This window comes from Arachis hypogaea, chromosome 7, assembly GCF_003086295.3.
Source record: "Arachis hypogaea cultivar Tifrunner chromosome 7, arahy.Tifrunner.gnm2.J5K5, whole genome shotgun sequence".
In the NCBI taxonomy this organism is placed as follows: Eukaryota; Viridiplantae; Streptophyta; class Magnoliopsida; order Fabales; family Fabaceae; genus Arachis; species Arachis hypogaea.
The window spans coordinates 63,902,267-63,924,151 of NC_092042.1; the positions used below are offsets into that span (position 1 = coordinate 63,902,267).

Genomic DNA, 21,885 nt, shown 5'->3' on the forward strand with positions numbered 1-21,885 from the left:
GTGTCCAGCAATAACAGCCTCGAGCACCACCAATGAACAAATAGCTTATAAAAAAGAAACCCAATTCTTAGCACAGAAGCGACAAATTATGGCAGCTCTAGCAGCAGCAACCTCAGAGGAAGATATTCAAAGCTCTCTACAAGCAATACAAACCGTACCTCTTAGAGAAGACGAAGAGGTCCAATCTAGCCCAGCTCATTACTATCAAGATTCTCAAGACCCATTTGAGATGTAATAAGTACTGTATATGCAATCAATGTAAAAGCCCAATCATAAAGAAAAATGATTTCTATAAAAAAAAAGTAAAAAGTAAAAAGTAAAAAGTAAACAGTAAATATCGGCAAAGAGTAAAAGCAAACAGTGAATGTCGGCAAAACAGTAAATGTCGGCAAATAGTCCCCAAATAGTCACCATTTGGGGTCTATAAATACCAAAGGCCTCACTCATTCAAGATCATCAAATACTTGAAAGCTCAAGAAATCTCTCTACTCTTATATCTTCTTATTTCATATATTTTCTAAATATTTATAATTATCTTCAAGAAGTGTATCAACTTTGCAAGTAATAAGAGTACAAATTTATCTTTGTAAGCTTACTATCTTTCTCTTCTTTATTCTCTTAGTTATTATCCCTGTTCTTATAACATGAAAGAGTTTCATAAAAAGCTTAAATCTTTAAAGTTAGTTAGAAGAAATATGAAAATAAGAGTAATGGCAATAGAAATGAAAGTAAGAAAATTAATAACTGAATCTTTTGAATTGAAAGAAGAAATAAAAAAGGTGAACAAGAAAATAATTAAAACTAAAAGGTTTTTACAACAAATGAAAACCATAAAATCAGTAAAAATCGTTAGGCAAAGTATTAAGAATAAACGTATTTATCATGTTAGAAGAATGCATTATCTTCATGTGCAAAATATGATGCGTTTTTATGATATACAATCAAGAATACAAGCCCTTAGATATTACAAGCCCCTGGTTTACAATACTCTAACATATGAATTTCATAATTTCTTCCTTCCCAAAAGTTTCTCTTTTTATATACTTTATCTTTATCTATTATAGGTATATACTCCGGCCGGCTTTAGTTTCGTAGGTCGAGTTTGGAACTTGATATCTGTATTTTTGGAATTCTAATCTTTATACATATGTGTTATCTTCCCTTTTGATCTCGTTTATCCAGCTTACGTATATCTTTGCGAGTATAATACGACTTCCTGTTTTTGCTTTTGTTTAACTTATTCTTCAAGACTCATAGATATGAATTCTTTCAACTATATTTATGTACGTATTTCACTTTTAGAGGTCGTAATATTTCGTAACCTCTGCTTTACGACTTAAGCGTAAGGCTCTGTGTGGTAGGGTGTTACACTCATTCCTTTGTTTTTTGGCTTCACAATGACTCCTATGTTGTCTGCTTTCATCCATGCCTCCAACTCTTTAGATCGGACTTCTCCTTTTTCTTCATCCATAGCTGCTTTTTCGCAATTATTTTCCTCATGCCCTATCAAACTGCATAATAACAGAAATTAGGAGATTTTTCATATTTGAAAAATACCTACATGAAATCATCCTCTATGCTCCCTATATTCACATATTTTAGCAGTGGATTTTTTGATATTGAGGTTGATTGTTGCTTTTAGGAATCTTGATCTCTAGCATTTTCATATATATTTCACAACTTTTGACTTCACCCATGACAGAAGCTACCTTTATCCCCAGTTTTGTGGTCTTGCAGTATTCTAATAGGTTCTAAAGTTGTATCTTGATCTCCGCTATTTCGAGTCCTTTATCAATAGGGTCATCATTTCTATCCCATTGTTTGACTAGCAGCCATGAATTTCTGAAGTACCATGGACCCCTTTCATACTTTGTTCAGATATGCTTCTTTGTGGAAAAAAAATCTGATAAATCTTTGGCTTTAGTTCCACTATTCTAGGTCTATCTGAGTTCTTCCATATGTTTTGCATTGTTTTTGTCTGTTAATAGTTTTTCAACCAGGCTATTTTCGCATCCTTGTACTCCTTCTTGAACATCTTCATTATCATATATAATCAGAGGTTCCTCATCTCCATTATCCGAGGCTACGTTTGGGTTGTTTCTATCTATATTGGAGTTTGACATGTGGTTGTGTTTGAATTGAATGGAACAGGATATCACTGAGGTATTGCTGCACTTGGCGTGGTGTGACTCGATGTGAGTACGGACATGGGCACTACACTTCTTCTACCCTAGGAGAACGTGGTGGAAAGACGAGAGAGGAATTTTTAAACAAAATATTTAGTAAATAGAAAATGATATTTGTACACTAAAATCAGTTACTAAAATTAGTTACTAATATATTTATATATAAATATATGTGTGATTTAATTTATTTTTAATATATATTTATATTTTAATATTAATTTTATACTAATAACTAACTTTAGTGGCTAATTTTGATATACACTTAACGTAACCTTTCCTAAATAAACCTTATTGGATGCATGCAAGCATGCAAATATGCAAATAGCTTCTGTTTCTGTCGTTCTCAAAGTCTATTCTGGCTATGAAGTATGCTGAAAATGTTAAGTTCGGTGGGCGCGTTAGTTAATTAATTCACTAAGCTTAGCATAGAAGGTACCTTGTCCAATAATGATAGTGCAATGATTAAATATTTGAAATTAAGCCAATGTCAAATAGCCTACAAGAAAAAGTTTATCGTTACCTTACATTGTCGGATTTCAATTTTTTTTTTTTCAAATTAAAACTACTACTTACACTTCACTCCCGAAGAAGACTGTATTTAGAAAAAAGATATAAATTAAAAGATAAAAATTAAAAAAAATTAATTTTTTATATTATATTTGGTATAAAATATATAAAATTAAGTTATATTTTAATATTATGTTTAATTTAAAATAAACATAAACATTGAATGATAAATTAAAATTTAAATTAAATAACAATATCTTTTAAAAAATATTATTAAAATTTTAATTTCTGTTCTTAAAAATTCTATTTCTTATATTTTTATTTTTAAAAATATTGAAAAGACTAAAATTTTTATATCTAAAAATTGAAATTTTATTTTTAATCACTAAATATAATATTCAATTTTAATCGCTCAATTTTGATCTGGTCTAAATCTGAGAAAATAAATATAGCTTATTATATTTGGTTGGAAGGAAAGAAATAAAAAAAAAATAAAAAAAAATTAAATAAATTTTTATTTTTCTTAAATGTGTTTGGATGGAAAAAAATAAAAAATATATTATAAAAAGATAATTTTATCTTTATATTATAAAATATATTAAAATAAATAAAAAAATAATATTAAAAATAAAGAAAAAATTAATTTTTTTATTTTTTTAATATTAAAAAATTAATAGATCATCTTTTTTTTCTTCATCTCTCATTTTTCTCCTAAATGACCAAATAACAGAAAATAATCATTTTTCTTCTCATTGTTTTTTCTTCCTTTTCTTTCATTTATTTTTCCTTCAAACAAACGTAGGTAAGTGTCAATATTCTCGCATTGAAGCAAATTATATATAATAATAATAATAACTCCATTCCTTATGGTTTAACCCCCAACGATATATCTTCATCTTCTTTTGAATAGATGAATCACATGGTCACCGCCTAAAGTCCTAACTAAAGTTTCAATATTTGAATGTTAGAGCAAGTATATCGCTCAAATTTATGCGTCAGTCAAATTAATTAACGTATATTAGATAAAATTCATATTTCTTATAACATTTAAATAAATATATTTTATACTATTTAATCTATACTAATATACATTAGTTAATTTGAAAATTTGATCTGATATAAAGAATACTTTGAAGAATAATTTGATTCACTCATAAAATGAATTTGAACTTTTACTAAAATTGTTACGTTAGTTGTGCAGACATAAAATATAAGAAGCCAAGAACAAAGAAAAAGCTATCGTAGGCGTCAAAAGTGTGACCCACCATGTGATTGTGGCATTAGTTGGGACCCTTTAAAACTTTGGCTTTTGTATTTCTCATATCATAAGCTTGGAATTATAGTTATTTATTATGTTTTTTTTTTATATTAAGATAAGGACCATAAAGGTGTCCCCACTTGTAACGTTCGAGTTTCCGATCCAATTAAATTAAATTTAAATGTGCCATTCATTCCCTTTCACAGTTTCGCTGGTTACAACTAACAAGTATTATATGATATAAGCTTATTATTATTATAGAATAATCCTCTAAATTGATTTCTAATACTTTTTTTACATAGATTAGTTTTTAATTAGATATTTTTTAATTTCTTTTAATATAAGATGAATTAGTTACAATAAAATGAAAAGGAGAAATTATTCTCTAATACTTGTTTAAAAAAGATACATATTAGTTTTTGATCTTTAAAATTTTTTTTTTATAAATTAAGTTGTTTGATATTTTAAGATATGAGAGACTAATTTTTTATTTTGTTAGAAATTAAAAATGACTAGAAACTAATTAATATTAATATTTTTCAATTATTTTTCTTTGTTGATTATTTTCTATCCTCTATAATTGGTGATGTCAATAAAATAAAATAAATCAGTAAATGTGTACGTAACTCCTGTTGAGCTAAAACATACGACCTCGTAGTAACCAATGTCTTTGTTTAGCCGTTTAGATTTTAGAACAAATAAAACTTCAAATAAAATAATGTCTTCCTAAACCGACCATAAGTAATTAGTAGAGTATAAAATGAAATCAAATTATTAAGGATTTTGGCACGCTCCTTTGAGAATCTGGCAACTTGCCAAAATAAAATAAAATAAAATAAGAGATAAAAAGGATAAACATTTAAATTAATATCCAATAAATTTTAGATATATTGGTTATTCTAATGCATTTAATAAACTTTTAATATATTGGTTATTCTGATGCATTTAATAAAATTTTAATATATGTTAGATAAATAAATTTTTAATAAAATTTATTATAAAATAATTTAAATTTAAAAATATTATTGTAAGAAAAATTAACTTTATTTAAAATAATAAAAGAATAAATTTAATTCATGAAATAATTCTAAAATTTATTGGGGACTTATTTTATTCGAAGAATTTTATAATAACAAAAATTTGTTAAAAATTAAAATTTTCAATCTAATATTTGTTCGAATCAATTTAAGCGTTTACTTGTAAAGTAAGTATCTTGTAAAAATAAAGATTATATCAAAATCTAATTGTATTTATTACCATATTAGTTCTAGTTGACCACTAATGATCTGAAGACTATTTTACGCATGAATGGAATATGGAAATGTATTTTTGCTACCAATGAGTTTCATTAAATATTAAAACCTGTTTTATTTAGAAATTATTTTGTTCATTTAAAATACATTATAAAAAGTCGAATTTGATTGATATGTAAATTATTACTGTTTAAAACCTCGATCAAATTATACTTTCTTTTATTAAATCACTTTGAAAATAAGATCTAATTGAGGTGACACAATCAATTAGTATATATTTAATATTAATTGCACAATTAAAACTAAATAAGATAAAATATGCTTAAAAATTGAATTAAAATTCTCTTAAAAAATATTACACCAAATAAAAGAAACTCAATAAAATAACTTAATTAAATCTCATTAATTTTTCAGAGATTCAGCTAAATCTCATTGCCAAAGTTGAATTTTAGAATATTTTTTAAATTTTAAGCAATTACTAATTAAAATTAGAGAAAATCTTGGGTCAATAAATTTTCATATTTTTGGTTGTTTAGGGTAAATACTAATTGTATTTAATAAATAAATTTTATTAATTTATGTGTATAAATTTTATAAAATATAAATATAAATTATATTAATTAATGTGTATAAATTTTAATAAATATAAATATAAATTATATATTTTTTTATTTAAAATCTTTGTAAATATGGGATAAATTATTACTGATTAAGTATTGATAAAAAATTGAGAATCTTTGTTAGTATTGTAGTATTGTTTGTTAAATTAATTTTCTCTTAAAAACTTGACAGACAATGCTAGGGGACAGCAACTTTTGTGATTGTTAGCCATCAACTAACTATCAATGATGATTTGATGGTGTGAGATTGGTATGAGATTTCATCCAATGACTCACCTTTCTCTGCTGGTTATATGCTGGCCAAAATTCAATAGAATTGCTGGCCCTAGACTTTTCCTTAAAATTAATTAAAATTTTAAATTAATAAGAGGACAGTAGAAAAATTGAAAAGAAGCAATGAAAGAGTAAGAAAGAAGTAGCAGAGAGCAGGGTAGTGGCTTTTTGAGTGTCTCATTCTCTCTCTTCATGTTCTGAGTAAGCGAGTGAGTGAAATCTGTGAAAGCAAAAAGCTTTTTTAAGTAAGCAAACCCCTTTTTTCATCTTTTAGTTTTGCTCTTCTCCCTCAAATCTCGCACCCCATTTAGGTTTTTCTTCTTTTTTTTTTTTATATTTGTTCTTTTTCTTTTTTTTTGCTACCTTCCCTAAGCTGATTCACATTCCTGTTTGGTACACCCATCTTCTTTTTCTTCTTGTTCTTCACTCAAACAAAACCTTAACCTTCTTTGTCACACATGTCAGACTTCTCTGTTCTCTGTCCTCACTTGTTATACTAGTAGCATTCATTTGGTTCGGTAAACAAAGTTCAATTTTTTTATTTTTTTTTTCTGTGTAAGGTCTCACCCTTTTGGCTTCCAATTTTTGATGTTGCATTTGCACTTGCATTGAGGCGTTTTTGGTTGCCGAGATTTTTGGGTGTTACCTTGTTTCTGCAGGTGAAGATGTTCACTGAAGGACTTGACAAAAATGCACTTAGATGGGTTAGAGAGGTAGCTTCCATTCTTGAAATTCAACCCTTTCTTTTTGTTGTTCTTGTTTTCTTCGTTTCTGTGTGTACACAAACATGGGTTTCTCCGAATTTACCTCGATGTGAAGTTCTGATTTTTTTTTTTGTAGAATGTTGGTGATTAGAATTTAGAAGTTTTTAATTTTTATTTAGAAGGAAGTTTTATGAATCAGCAACACTTTACATGAAATTAGTATTTGTGAAGTTCTGATTTTCTTTTATATTTTCTGTTTGGGTTATTTTGTTGGGAATTAGAAGGATATTCCAATCTCCAGCTCCACATTAAGATCTCGAAATGATCCCATCAGTGTAGTGAAGGGTGGTAGTGGTAGAGGGTTTGGGTTGCCACCACCAGCAAAATTCAGAAGTGGGCACATTCCTGCTAATGCGATTCCGGTGTCGTCCATTAACAGTGGTTCTAATTCTGATAATGATGATAGCATTGATTCGGAGGAAGAGGTTTATGGTGGAAGGTATTCGCTGGATTCTTCACCCCAGGACCCTCGAGTACCGAATGGTGCTCCTGGGAGATATGGGAACCTCCCTCATAGGGCGCCGCGGTATGGAAGTGATTATACTTACTCGGAGGTCAGTTCTTCAAGGGAGACACTGGTTGGGAGAAATGGTTTTGTTAGGGATCCTTTGTTGAGGGGTGTGAGGAAAGTAATGCATAGTGGATTTACCGAGGATGAATCGTCGGATTCTGCAGCCAGCTCTGAATTCTCTACCACTCAGGTAGGAAGTATCAATGGTGCTGTGCCGAGAAATAGAGCATCAGAAGGTTACGCTTCTAGTGTGCCTTCAAGGATGAACACGCAAAGTGCTGCAGAAAAGGTATGCAATTATTATTGATATGTATTGAAGTAATGTCATTATATGCCTCCAAAAATTTTCACAGTCATGGATATATTGGGCAGGAATGTGGCTGTTTTTGTACAAAGTTCTGAAATTGTATAACAGATGTTGAATTTAAAATAAGGTTTGAATTTACTAATTAATGAAATCATGCAAAGTTGTTTTCTGTATTTTGATTTTGTGACATATGTTTCTCTCTTCCCAATTACTATCTTCGTACTTGTATAGGCTATATATGTCTTCTTCTTGGCTCATATTATCTACCTCAAAAAAAGTTCTCATGATTGGATTTTTAAATACTTATCCTCGACAAATTGAACATTCATGGCTGGCTAAAAGCATCCTAATTTCATGATTTGTGCAGAATGGAAGAGGGTCCGATGATGATGACGACATTCCTAGTGCACCCCCGTTTTGCGGAGCTGCTCCAGAGATTAGACAAGTACATGAGAAAATTGCCACTTCTGGTGTACATGCTATTCCACTTAAAGCAGAATCAAGTACTTTGAAATCCATGTCTGAGGATACAAAAGAGAACATTGGAGTTGAGTCTGACCAGTTTGTTAGGTTAGTATCTTTGATAGAATAAGTATGTCTCACAACACATAAGTTCATAACCGCTTTAACAGAACATGAATACTTGTTGGTTAGTCACACAATATACAAATGGTAGTAATCTTATATAATCTAAATTGTTAGTACTGTAACATATTTTTGCAGAAACGCTCCTAGTTCAGAGGCTGCTGCTTCGTCAAATTCACAGCCAGCTCGTATACCAACCTTTCATGCAAGGTATTATCCTTTTTGATTATCCTGAAAAGTTTTACCTTAAGTATGTGCTTATTTACTTTGTAAATCCATTTCAGCGCCCTTGGACCGTGGCATGGTGTGATTGCATACGACGCTTGTGTTCGCCTTTGCCTCCATGCTTGGGCAATGCAGTGCATGGAAGCTCCTATGTTTCTAGAAAATGAATGTGCTTTACTTAGGGATGCATTTGGGTGAGTTAAGACTTTCCTTTCACTACTATTTCTGTCCTCTTCATGGATGCTTGATATAATTAACTTTGATGAAGATAGTAATGCTCTGCGCTTCATGTAGACAGTGCTAATAAACTGTGCATGGTCTGGTTCCATGATTGCACAGTGCCTTGGAGAATCTAAACTGTGCATTTCCTTTGTCATATAGCATTTGGCAACACAATAGGGGAAAAACTATGCTATAGTGAAAACAATGGGAAATAATAGAGTAAGTTAGGAGAAGCTGTAAGTGACTCTTAGTCTAAGTAGAGTAAAACTGCCAGCTAGGACAGATCAGTAACTAACTTACCATTGTATTCCTCATACTACCCTCAGGTGTAGCTTACCCCACAAGCTACTAAAACTGATGCAGCTATGAGTTTGTTAATCATAATTGCAAAATTCCCAAACTCTCTTCTCTCTCTCTCTCTCTCTCTCTCTCTCTCTCTCTCTCTCTCTCTCTCTCTCTCTCTCTCTCTCTCTCTCTCTCTCTCTCTCCTTCCTTTATTATTAGGAAGCAAAACATTTTTTTTGTTTTTTTTGGGGGGAGGGGGGACTGTTATGGTGAGATCATGTAAAGTAAAAATAAAAAGTTATATTAATAAAAACGACAGCCTAGTACACAAGTATCAAGCGTTCAGATCATGTACCTAACCTAATAATTGTCATTGTTTGATTCCATGGCTTGACCTTGTGACTGTGAGGTTACACGGAGATAACTCATTGTTCCAAGGCTCCCCTTTGGTTATATTAATCTATTAAGAAAATCCCAAGTTCAGAAATAACTAAGCAGGGATAGCGAACACTCTTACACGTTCTCTAAAATAAAAGAACTGGATATTCCAAGCTTAGCCTAATTTATTGTAACATCTGATATTGGTATTGCTTTGGCACAATAGAGGCTTGGTTTGGTAAAGCTTTTTGAAGATGTGCTTGTGCTTTTTAAAAGCTCAAGCTCCTCATTTTGTGTTTGGTAAATCAAAAAGATCATGTGCTTGTGCTTGCAGCTTTTAAAAGATCGGGGTACTTTTGAAAGCACCTAGGATAGAGCTTTTCAAAGTTGGCTTGTGCTTTTCAAAATTTAAAAGTCTAATATAACCTCATATGTTAACTAATTTTCAAATTTAATGTTTGCATTTATGTCTATTATAGTATTTTTAAATTTTAAAAGCTATTTTACCAAACACAATTGATGTTGCTTATGTTTATTCAAAGTTGTTTTTGATTTGATTTACCAAACATAAATGCTACAACTTTTAAAAAGCCATCTTTTAAAAGTTAACTTTTATAAGCTACTTTTAAAAAGTAAAAGCTTTACCAAACTAAGCCAGAATGTTTTGACAGATATTATTTTGATGCTTAGGACCTGTTTATCCTTGATGCATATGCAGTGCTCTTATATTTCTTTTTCACTTGAAAATTGCCCCATCTAGTAGGTAGAAGTTAGTTGTATTAGAATGTCCACTATCATTGTTATCCGAAAACTATCATGTGTAGTTGCTAAGTCTAAGGAGCTCTTCTATTTTCGGGTGCATGGGTTATAAAATTATTTATAGGCTATTAACTATCACTTTAAGCTTTTGATGGATCCTTGCATTCTTATCGGATTGTTGTTATTTTTTTCTATTTGTAGATTGCGGCAGGTATTATTACAGTCGGAGGATGAACTAATGATGAAGAGCAAATCAGAGCCTTCCAGTGAGGGTGTTGCTCCCAAACCAAAAAAGCTTATTGGCAAGATGAAGGTGCAAGGTAGGTTTTCATACTAGTTTACCATTTAAATTATGTGCTTCTCCAAATTGAGTCATAGCTGATACTTTTCTTACTTTTCAGTACGTAGAGTAAAAATGGGCTTAGACCCGCCAACTGGCTGTAGCATGTCATCGTTTGTGACGGATAAACTTAAAATGGAATCTGTGCGACATCGCTTCTCTAGTTTTCAGTTGTCACTATCTTCTGGATGGCAATCACTCAAAAGAATTCGATTTGCACCCCGTTTGCCTGCAAATGGTTCCTTTGCACGACAAAGCTTGGCATATGTTCATGCTAGTACCCGTTACCTACAGCAAGTGTCTGGACTCTTGAAAGTTGGTGTGACGACTCTACGGAACAATTCAACGTCCTATGAAGCTGTGCAAGGTATGTTAAAATGCAATTTCCATATTGTTACTCATTATTATGATATATCTCCACATTATAGGGGAACTGAAAAAGAAAATTTCATTTCCTTCAGTATTTTAATTATGATAATTTTTTTGCTATTTTTCTTAGCTTGTGATAATATTGTCATGGCTAACTGTTGGACCTTTGACTTCAATATACATGATGATTAATTTATTTTCTCATATTTCTTATTTCTTTTTTGGGCCTATGCATTTGATCAGAGACGTACTCTTGTTTTCTAAGACTGAAGAGCACAGCAGAGGAAGATTCCATTAGGTTGCAGCCTGGATCCAGTGAATCCCATATGTTGTAAGTTCTTTTAGTCCCCTACCCACCCCATAAAAACAAAGAAAATCCTTTTGTTGATTAGGTGACTTGAGTTAATTTTTTTCTCCAACTTTTACAGTTTCCCGGATAGCCTTGGAGATGATCTGCTTGTTGAAGTTCAAGATTCCAAAGGAAAGCATTTTGGCCGTGTTCTTGTCCAAGTGGCTACTGTAGCTGATGATCCGGTACTTTATATTGCCGATTCATGGAATCTCTAGTGCTTGTAATGAATGATGATAATTGTTGTAAAATTGGTGATGTTCAATCTGATCGCAGGCTGACAAATTACGCTGGTGGCCGATTTATCGTGAGCCTGGCCATGAGCTTGTGGGCAAGATACAACTGTATATACTTTATTCAACAAGTGCAGATGACAATAGTCATCTTAAGGTTAGTTATGTATGCATTGAACTATAATAGTCAGGTCCTCAATTCATGTGTGCTCTTCTTTCGTAAACCACAGTCATACTGTCACAGGAACAGTCTAAATCTTACTTCCATTTGTTCTGTTTGTAAATGCACGTTTGTCTTTTGAGTAATCACTCTTTCCTTTTTCTTGTTGTTTTTCTTTTTTTGTTAATTTAACATTTATATTTCTATTAGATATTATTTCAAACACAATAAGCTAGTCCAAACACATTGAACACGTGCAATGACTCAACTAGAAAAGTAATATTGACTTATGATGATTCCTTGGGGCTTCTTCTATAACTATTCTGAAATTGAAATAGGAAAATAGTCTTTTTTGTTATGAATGTGTTTAAGGTTTAAGGTTACTTGGTGTTTTCATTTGCTGAAAGTTTTATCTTGGTTTTAGTTGTATTATGCTTAACATAACCAATATTTATTTGTCTCACCCTTTCATTCCAGTGTGGTTCTGTAGCAGAGACAGTAGCATATGACGTAGTTTTAGAAGTTGCAATGAAAGTTCAGGGCTTTCAGCAAAGGAATCTGTTGCTACATGGTCCTTGGAAATGGCTTTTGACCGAGTTTGCATCTTATTATGGTGTGTCTGAGATATATACTAAGTTGAGGTAATGTGAACTCATTTGCTATTATCTTTTGAAACATTTAACGATTAACTAAATATAAGTTTTCCAAACACTTCAATTTATCTTATTTGCGGTCTTCATGACATTCTGTTTAAATAGATATCTATCTTATGTCATGGATGTGGCTACACCAACAGAAGACTGCCTTAACCTGGTGTATGATCTGCTAACACCGGTTCTCATGAAGGGAAATGGCAAGACTTCTTTAAGCCACCAAGAGGTATCATTTATATTTTTTATTTATGTAATTCATATACCTGACTTTCTTGTATTTGGCATGTTTATTCTGTAACTTCGACTTGATTGTATTTTGATATACTTGAACTGATTGTTTTTTCAACATCTGCTTACTTCAAATAGATCGATCTTCCTATATTGGCTAACATATTTTTTTTTGTTACTCATCAGAATCGTATACTAGGAGAGACCAAGGATCAAATTGAGCAGATACTCACTCTTGTTTTTGAGAATTACAAATCACTTGACGAATCATCTTTTTCGGGCATCGTAGAGGTTTTCAGACCGGCATCTGGCCATGCAGCGCCTGCCTTGGAACCTGCCGTTAAGCTCTACAAGCTTCTTCATGACATCTTATCCCCCGAGGCTCAAACTGCTTTCTGCCATTATTTCCAGGTTAGATGAACTTGAGTGTTTTTTTTTTTTTTTTTTTAATTTTTATTATTATTTAAAGCAACTGTCCTCTTATTGATCACTAGTATCTTCTCAGGTTGCTGCAAAAAAGAGGGCCAGAAGGCACCTGACTGAAACAGATGAATATATTACAAACAGTAATGAAGGCGCTCTGGTGGATAGTGTGACTATGTCAACTGCGTATCAGAAGATGAAGTCCCTATGCATAAACTTTGGAAATGAGATTCATACCGATATCCAAATTCATAATCAAAATATACTTCCAAGGTATTATTTACGTCCTGCATAATCTTGTATGTATCTGCTAGAGTATCATTGCTGAAATACAAGTAAATTTTAGTTGCTCGATACACAAAACGAATAGATGATTATATCAGGATATGTTGATGAAAATATTTAATGCCACTGCCCCTTATTGGTAATTTGGTATCATCTTTATTCGAAAATTGTGTTTAAGATTAGCTATATTTCAACAAGCAATAAGTGATAAGATTGCGGTTCATTATTACTAGGTACCAAACCTAGAAAACTTGTATTGATGTCCTTTTAATCAAAACAATACAATTGGGAAATAGGATTTTTGCCTCTTTATTTTATTTTATTATTTTCTCAATTTCTCATCAGAAATTCAGACTGAATCTAATGTTCCCAAATTATGTACGTTCTAACTGAAAAAGTTTGGTAGCCCAGTGCTTCTGTTAGTAATAACCGATTAAGCAAGCATGTGCAGTAATAAACTAGCTTCTAGCTTGCATAGTTGATAAATGTGATCTTGGATAGGAATACTTGGTATTTGAATGTGATGGCATAATTTTACTCATTGGCATAGGATTTTCCTGTGAATAAGTTTTATGCATTTCAAACTTTATTATCTTTTGGTCCAAGTGTCCTTTTGTGGTAGTTCTTTCTAGCTACTTTTGCCAATTTCAGCTTCTAACCTAGCTTGTTCTGTAATTCTGTATTTTTCACAGCTTTGTGGACCTGCCAAATCTCTCTGCATCAATATACAGCACTGAGCTTTGCAGTAGATTACGAGCTTTCCTCATATCTTGTCCACCAACAGGTCCGGCATCACCGGTAGCTGACCTTATTATCGCAACATCAGATTTTCAAAGGGATCTTAATAGCTGGAATATTAGGTGTGTTCTGTATAGCCCTAGTTTTATTCGCTTTGAATGATACTGAATAATCTTAACTTATTTTATCTCCTTTGTTAGTCCTATCAAAGGAGGTGTAGATGCAAAAGAGTTATTCCATTTGTATATTCTTGTCTGGATCCAAGACAGACGCCTATCTTTGCTCGAGTCGTGCAAATTAGATAAGGTATTTCTTCTCAACACAATGCTATCTTCGTGGTGAATTTTCTTATTGCAATAGGGTTGTAACTAAATGCATTGTTCTTCCAGGTGAAGTGGTCAGGAGTTAGAACACAACATTCTACTACTCCTTTTGTCGATGACATGTATGAGCGGCTGAAGGAGACATTGACAGACTATGAGGTCATAATTTGCCGATGGCCAGAATATACCTTGGTCTTAGAGAATGTATGCCAGATCTTCCTTATTACTTCATTAATCCTGCATCTTTATGCTATAATATGCACTCGAAAGTAATATGGCTCAGATTTTTCATCACATTTTCATCTTCCTATTAATTTATGGAGGTAAATCACTTTAATGTAAAGTTTATATATTTCGAAGAACTCCCACAAAAAAATGAATAAGCTTTGTCCTCTCCTGTTCTTGGTTACATATTCTAAGGAGAGTAATACTTGATATTTGGTTATAAAATATTTTATTTATTGATCATGCATGTGATATTGTACAAGATAAAAAAAGTATTAATTTGTTTTCTTTGTTTATTTGAAAAAAAGGCCATCGCTGATATTGAGAAAGCTATAGTGGAAGCTTTAGACAAACAATATGCAGATGTACTGTCTCCTCTCAAGGATAGCATTGCTCCCAAGAAATTTGGGCTGAAATATGTTCAGAAACTCGCCAAACGGAACACATGTGCATATGTTGTTCCTGATGAGGTAGGTGGAATGAATTCCTCAGTAGTTTAAATATTCTGTTCTTGTACAAGCACTTTAAACTTAAGCCTATATGCTTTCAGCTTGGAATTCTTTTGAATTCATTGAAGAGAATGCTGGATGTATTGCGTCCGAGGGTAGAATCTCAGTTCAGGTCGTGGGGTTCGTGCTTGCCGAATGCTGGTAACACAGCACCTGGTGAGCGACTTAGTGAAGTGACGGTGATGCTGAGGGCCAAGTTCAGGAATTACGTGCAAGCTATTGTTGAGAAACTCGTGGAGAATGTAAGTAGCTCTTTGTAATTAATTTATTTGCCGCAATAACGACCTGGGATTATAACATTGGGATCAAATTGCAAATGCTACGTTCAACATATTTATGCAGTAGAAGATTATCTTAATTGTTTTCATTTTAGATTAATGAGAAGGAACTGATAAAGTATATAAGGTGTCCCTCATATGCATCTTTTTTATGATGTTCCAGACAAAGCTACAAAATACCACAAAATTGAAGAAAATTCTTCAAGATTCAAAGGAAACTGTGGTCGAATCTGATTTAAGAGGAAGAATTCAGCCCTTGAACGAGCAGTTGGCTAGTACCGTAAGTCACCTACACAGCATCTTTGAGACTCATGTCTTCATTGCCATCTGTCGAGGGTATTGGGATCGTATGGGACAGGTAAAACTGATTGCATTCAGATTTTAGCCTTAATTTAGATGCTGGACTCCACGATACTAATTCCATATAGATGCCGGAGTCCGCGATAGTAATTCCATATGATTCATGGTATCTTTCTATTCCACAGGAGATTTTGAGTTTCTTGGAGAATCGAAAAGAGAACAGGTCATGGTACAAAGGTTCAAGGGTAGCTGTTTCTGTAAGTAACACCCTAATCAGCTAAATTATAAACTCTTTTATATACAGTAAAACATTGAGCATGAATGCTGAGAGATCCATTTAACTAATGCTATTCTTCAGTGACTACTGTGTAAAAAATTATTTAACATAATGCCATTGTTTTTAAAACTATTTAATATATGTTTAATTTAAAAGTTTGTAATTAAATATTTACATTAGATAAAAACTTTCAATTAAGTCCTTTCTAACTATTTTTTGTTAAAAAATACAATTTTTTGTGTGAAATATTCGTTTTGTATTTGATGTACGATGAATTATGGAATATTAAGAAAGCAAATATTTTAAAGATTAGTGTTTTTCTGAAAAATAACCAGTAAGGATGTAATTATAAATTTTTAGAATTTCTCTCATTAAGTATTTGTTTGTCATACAGTTTGCAATTTCTGATCGAATCATTGATTGCGCAGGTCTTGGATGACACCTTTGCGTCGCAGATGCAGCAACTTCTTGGAAACGCGTTACAAGAGAAGGATCTAGAGGCACCTCGATCTATCATGGAAGTTCGATCCATGCTGTGCAAGGATGCCCCAAATCACAAGGACAACACTTTTTACTATTAAGGCATAAAAAAAATGTAAATAGGATGAGAGGAATGAACGCACACCAAGGGTTATAAAGGATAAAAAATGGTTACCAATTTTTGTAACAGGAGCATGAAACTCATGCTCCTTGGAAAATGATTTAATTTCCTCTTAAAATGATTCATAATGTTACCTTTTTCAACATATGGTATATACACAGTACTTTATTCATTGTAATATTTTTATAGCAATATATAGCTCTACTAACTCTGATTTACATGGATCAATTCCGCCGTTGCCACTATTTCTGATATCATTAAAATTCTGTAGTTTTTTGGTATTTATTTGCCAAGATAATTTTATTTATTAGTAGTTCAACCCTTAGTATCTATAACAATTTATAAAAGAAATATGGAAGTAGTATTTTAGATAGTGTTTTTGTCCTTAATAATATTATAGAAATATAAATCTTTTAAAATGTTATTTTTGTCATGATATTAAATATTATAGCATAAAAAATTTATAGAATTAAACTACTTTTACAAAAAGGTCGCAGGGGATAAAAGTCTTCGTTGACTAAGAAGAACATGATTCTTGCAGACAAAAAAAAGTTAACTAATAAACCTTTGTTAACTAATAAACCTTTTAATAATTATTTTTATGTGAAAGAGTTTAATTTTTTATTAATAATTAATTTTAATATTTATTATGAAATAATTTAATGTATATACCTTTACATTTAATTAGATATTAAGTCTTGTTCCAAAGAATCGAAGATACTATTTGGACTTGGACGTGAGCTCCAGTCTCCTTCTGAGACAAGATTTTGAGACAAGATTTTGTGTAAGAGATTCTAATGCTTAAATTAGCAAAGGCTTTAATCAGGTTTTAGTAGATTATGTCTAAAATATACTTGAGAGTGTCAGTGTATTTATAACAGAATGGGTAACCACCCTTTTAGAGTAGTTCCACCTTTGATGGTGGATAGTCGTTCCCTCTTGATAGGGAAGTTGTTGAGATCTCCTTTTTAGATAGATGGGAGATATCTTAGGAGGTAGTTACATATTCAGATAAGTAGGGTTGGACTACCTTTGTTGTGTCTGAGAGGTAAGTAGATGAGGCCACCTTTTGGGTGCGTTTTTATTCTTATTAGACTTGACTTTATCTCTTTGGACCAATAATGTATGAACAAGTCTATCGTATAACTAAAAATAATTAATTTTTATGATTGTTATTAAAAAATAATATTTTTTCTTTATATATATATATAAAAATATAATTTTATATTGATAGTTATAAAATTAACTTAAAATTAATTTTTTTGAAACAATTAAATTTTGATTCTAGTTATTAATCACAACATTAGCATTCTCTATAAATTATATGTAATAAATATTTGAAGAGAAGTGAAAATATCGTTTAGAAAGATAAATGATAAAAAATTAAAATTAAATAAAAATAACTAAAAATGTATGCATATAATAACAATAATAATATACATTTTTAGGTGAATAAATTGTGTGATTATTTTTTAATTATATTTAATTATAAATTTAATGTATTTTTTATAATTTTATGAATTTTTTTAAATTTATTATTTTATTAATTATATTTTTTTATAGCACAAAAAAATAGAAAGAAATAAAGAATGAAAGAGAAAAGAGAAAAATAAAGAAGAAAAAAGAGAGAGAGTTTCTTAATTTTGGAGAAAAATTTATTTTAATTGTAATGAAAGAATATTTTATGATATATTTTAGTTTGTCAAATTAATAATATAAAATATAAAATATAAGTTATGTATAGAGTAGAAAGGATAGAGAGAAATAGAGAAGGAGAGAGAAGTAGATAAGAGAATGGAGGAAGAGAGCTTATAATTTTGGAAAAAAATATTTTATCTCATTTTTAATAAGAGTATCATGTCACACATTTTAATTGTTAAATTAGTAATATAATAATATAGCTAAATTTTAATTTTAACTTTAATTATAATTAGAGAATGCCATGTTGCACATGTTAATTATTAAATTTGTAATTAATCATTGATAAATAATATATAAGAGAGATAGAATGAGCGAAGGAATGAGAGAGATAGAGAAAATGGGTGAGAGGAAGAGAGAATTCTTTAATTTTGAAAAAAAAAATTTGATTTCAATTACAATAAAAAATGATATGTAACATATTTTAATTGTAAAATTAATAATATATAATAGATTATTCTTTTTCATTTTCACTATTAATAAATAGTAGTTGACACAATTACCATTTTTAAAATTAGTAAACATGTAATATATATTAATGCATTTTTATTTATATTGTTGTTATCTTTTTATTCTATGTGTGTTGATTAAAAATTTTAAATCAACTTGCATGGACTAAAATCTTCATGAAACATGATTAAAGAATTGAAAAAGTAAAGTTTGAATTAAAGACAATAATCATCTATTTACTAGAAGATGTTGAAAATTTAAAAAATTACAAAAAATATTCAAGAGAGGTATTTGATTATTAAAAGAATGATGACAAAGCATGCATGCTCTACAAGCTTCATGATCATTACGAATGTTGTCTTAGTTGTTAAGAAAAAGAAATTATTATTTTATTAAAAAGTTTAGTCTATATAAAGCTATACATGCTTTGTGTATTATGTGTGTTTCAAATAATAGAATTGTGTTGTGAGAATTAAGAGGTTCTCCTTTGTTTATGAGTATTAGTAAGTTTGAGAGATGAAAAATATGATATCATTATTTATGTGAGTGAGTGTTTCTGCGGCCAATATAGTGTGTATTTTACTAAAATTTGGTATCAGAGCTGATTAATCCAGTGCCTGGTGTTTGAGAGTTTGTGAGGTGTGGGAGAGTTCTCACATAGTTCTTTATTCATAAAGTCGGTATGGCAAACATTTTTAATACTATGTGGTCTGGTCCCAAGTTAGATGGGAAACTTGATTATAGTTATTGGGAGACTTTGATGTCTACCAATTTGAAGGTCCAGAACCTGTAAAATTTCATTGAACAAGGTTTTCAAGAAGGAGCAGATGCTGCCCAACAGAGGAGAGATCAATTGTCGCTATCTCAAATTCATCAAGGAGTAGATTATATGGTGTTTAACAAAATAGCAAATGCCAAAAGTGCAAAAGAAGCATGGAACACGTTGAAGCTATCATACAAAGACGTAGATAAAGTTCAGAAAGTAAAATTACAGTCTTTGAGAAGAGAATATGAAAAGTACGAGATGTCTAGCTCAGAAACTATTGAACAATATTTTACTCGTGTTACAGATCTTGTCAATAAGATGAGAGTCTATGGAGAAGATATGTCCAATAGTAAAGTGATGGAGAAAATTCTTCGCACCATGCCGATGAAATATGACCATGTGGTGACTACGATACTAGAGTCACACGATATGGATACCATGACGATCGCAGAGTTGCAAGGAACCACGGAAAGCCACATTAGCAGAATATTGGAGAAGTAAAAAAATCAACGGAAGAAGCCTTGAAAAGCCGAATGAATTTAAACAATGTTGCAGAATCAAGTCGTACACAAGAAGGACAATGTTGTGGCTTCAATCTTCAAAATAGAGGTAGAGGTTGTGGCAATTACAACCAAGAAAGTTATAATAACTTTACACCACCTATTCAAGGAAGAGGTGGAATGTAACACCCCATTACCCTAAACCTTACCTCTAGTCATAAAGCAAAGGATAACAAAGTGCCACGATAGTTCTAAAACTTATAATATATAATATATATCCAAGAATTTATATAACTAGAAGCCCGATGAAGGAATAAAAGCTCAAAGTCGCATAAAGCGGAATTACAAAACGCGAAGCGTTCACACACGATAACTAAATGCGTAATCACGGACAGAACAAGACATAATATATATAAAACCTTGTAGATAGCTCCAGGATACACAAGGTAATTATTAAAATAAACAAGATATATATAAGTATGATATACCAAAAAGAGGACTAGTCACAACCTGCGGAGTTTAGGCCAACTAGTCAAATTGGAATACAAAAGAGTTTTGGAAGTTTAAAATAGCTTATACAACTTATCTCTCAAATCAAGCCTCTAAGGCCATAACGTCTAAAATAAAAGGGTGAGAGAAAATACTACAACAAATAATCAAAATACAAAAGAGTGCGTAAGATCCTCCGTCTCCGTCACCATCTAGCAACTCACCGAGATGGGTTACGACCTGCATATGAAAAACAACAACATATATATGGTACGAGAATCGGAGGTTCTCAGTATGGTAACAATGCCCAATATGTAAGATGTAAGGTTCTAGGACACCAAAGGCAATCCTAAAACTTCACATCGATACAGATATTCAAACTTAACAAAAATAAATAACTTAAACCATAAACCATAAACAGGGTTATCTAAACTTAGGAGATATCTAACTAATACCATTACAGCCTTCTCTAACCCAACCCCCTTGCGATCCCATCGCCACCGCCTACCTAACCTCCTCAGCACCAGACAAAAACAGGTAATGCAAGCAAGTAATACACAGGTAATATACATATACAGCAAGTAAACAATTAGCATTTAGGCATGTTACTCAAATAGGCATAATTCAAGTAATCAAAGCACGCAAGCATGTAGAAGATGCATATGATGAATGTCTGTCCTATTGGCTCGTGATATCACTTGTCAGTCCATAAATGCCAACCCAACACATCCTTTCGGATGTCGCCTTTTCTGCCACGCCAGGGATAGTGCCCTGCACACTCCTGCGACAGAAGATCTGACACGCCAAGGATATAGTACCCTGCACACTCATGCGGCAGAAAAGGTTATCAAACATAATTTCATACCAGGGATATAGTGCCCTGCACACTGTCATTCCATATCCAACAAGTTCACCATCTTTTCATCTCCATCTATTCTCAACCTTCAAGTCTCAGAATCCCAGGATATAGTGTCCTGCACACTCTCATTATCCAACAGATTCATCATCCGTTTCCAGGTTCTCAAGTTCCAATATCATAATCACCATCACCATCTTCAATCCCCAAGTTCCTCAAATACAACATAATCATTCCTAATCTCAAAGTCTCGTCAAAGAAATATCTCACCACACTACATTCACTAATCTCTTCCACAAACCTTCCAAAGCCTAAGTCACCGGCTCTAAACTCATATTATAGAAAAAAAAAAATCACCAATTAAAATTAACTAACCTATCTTCACTAGTCTTAGAGTCTAATTACTAGCCACAAGTCTTAAGAAAAAGTTATGAAAGTTTGGAAGGCTAAGGAGCCATTAAAAGTGAAGAAAAACACATTTTCAGCCAAAGTAGGGGTTGTGCGTACGCACCCCCTATCGTGCGTACGCACACGTTGAAAAAAGTACGTCTGCGTACGCATACAATACGTTCACGTATACATACACGAAAATTGGGCCATTTCGCGTATGCATACCTGGGCAACGTACGCATGTATATCAGAATCCAGAAAAGTTAAGTTGTAGAAATTTCAGTTTTAGACCCCAAACTTTAAATATTCATA

At 31.7% G+C, this 21,885-nt stretch overlaps 1 protein-coding gene across 1 annotated transcript; it reads left to right on the plus strand.

Moving 5' to 3' along the window:
* The first annotated feature begins 6,209 nt into the window (after positions 1–6,209).
* LOC112703250 (uncharacterized) lies at positions 6,210–16,652 on the plus strand. The gene is made up of 22 exons (XM_025754613.3): positions 6,210–6,810; positions 7,083–7,661; positions 8,047–8,249; positions 8,403–8,474; positions 8,549–8,683; positions 10,335–10,453; positions 10,535–10,840; positions 11,086–11,173; positions 11,271–11,376; positions 11,468–11,581; positions 12,062–12,225; positions 12,343–12,463; positions 12,652–12,876; positions 12,971–13,161; positions 13,866–14,033; positions 14,112–14,217; positions 14,301–14,438; positions 14,768–14,929; positions 15,010–15,210; positions 15,410–15,604; positions 15,732–15,803; positions 16,252–16,652. Exons 1-22 carry the CDS (start codon positions 6,763–6,765, stop codon positions 16,402–16,404), a joined length of 3,666 nt encoding a protein of 1,221 aa, XP_025610398.1. The 5' UTR covers positions 6,210–6,762; the 3' UTR covers positions 16,405–16,652.
* The last annotated feature ends 5,233 nt before the right edge of the window (positions 16,653–21,885 follow it).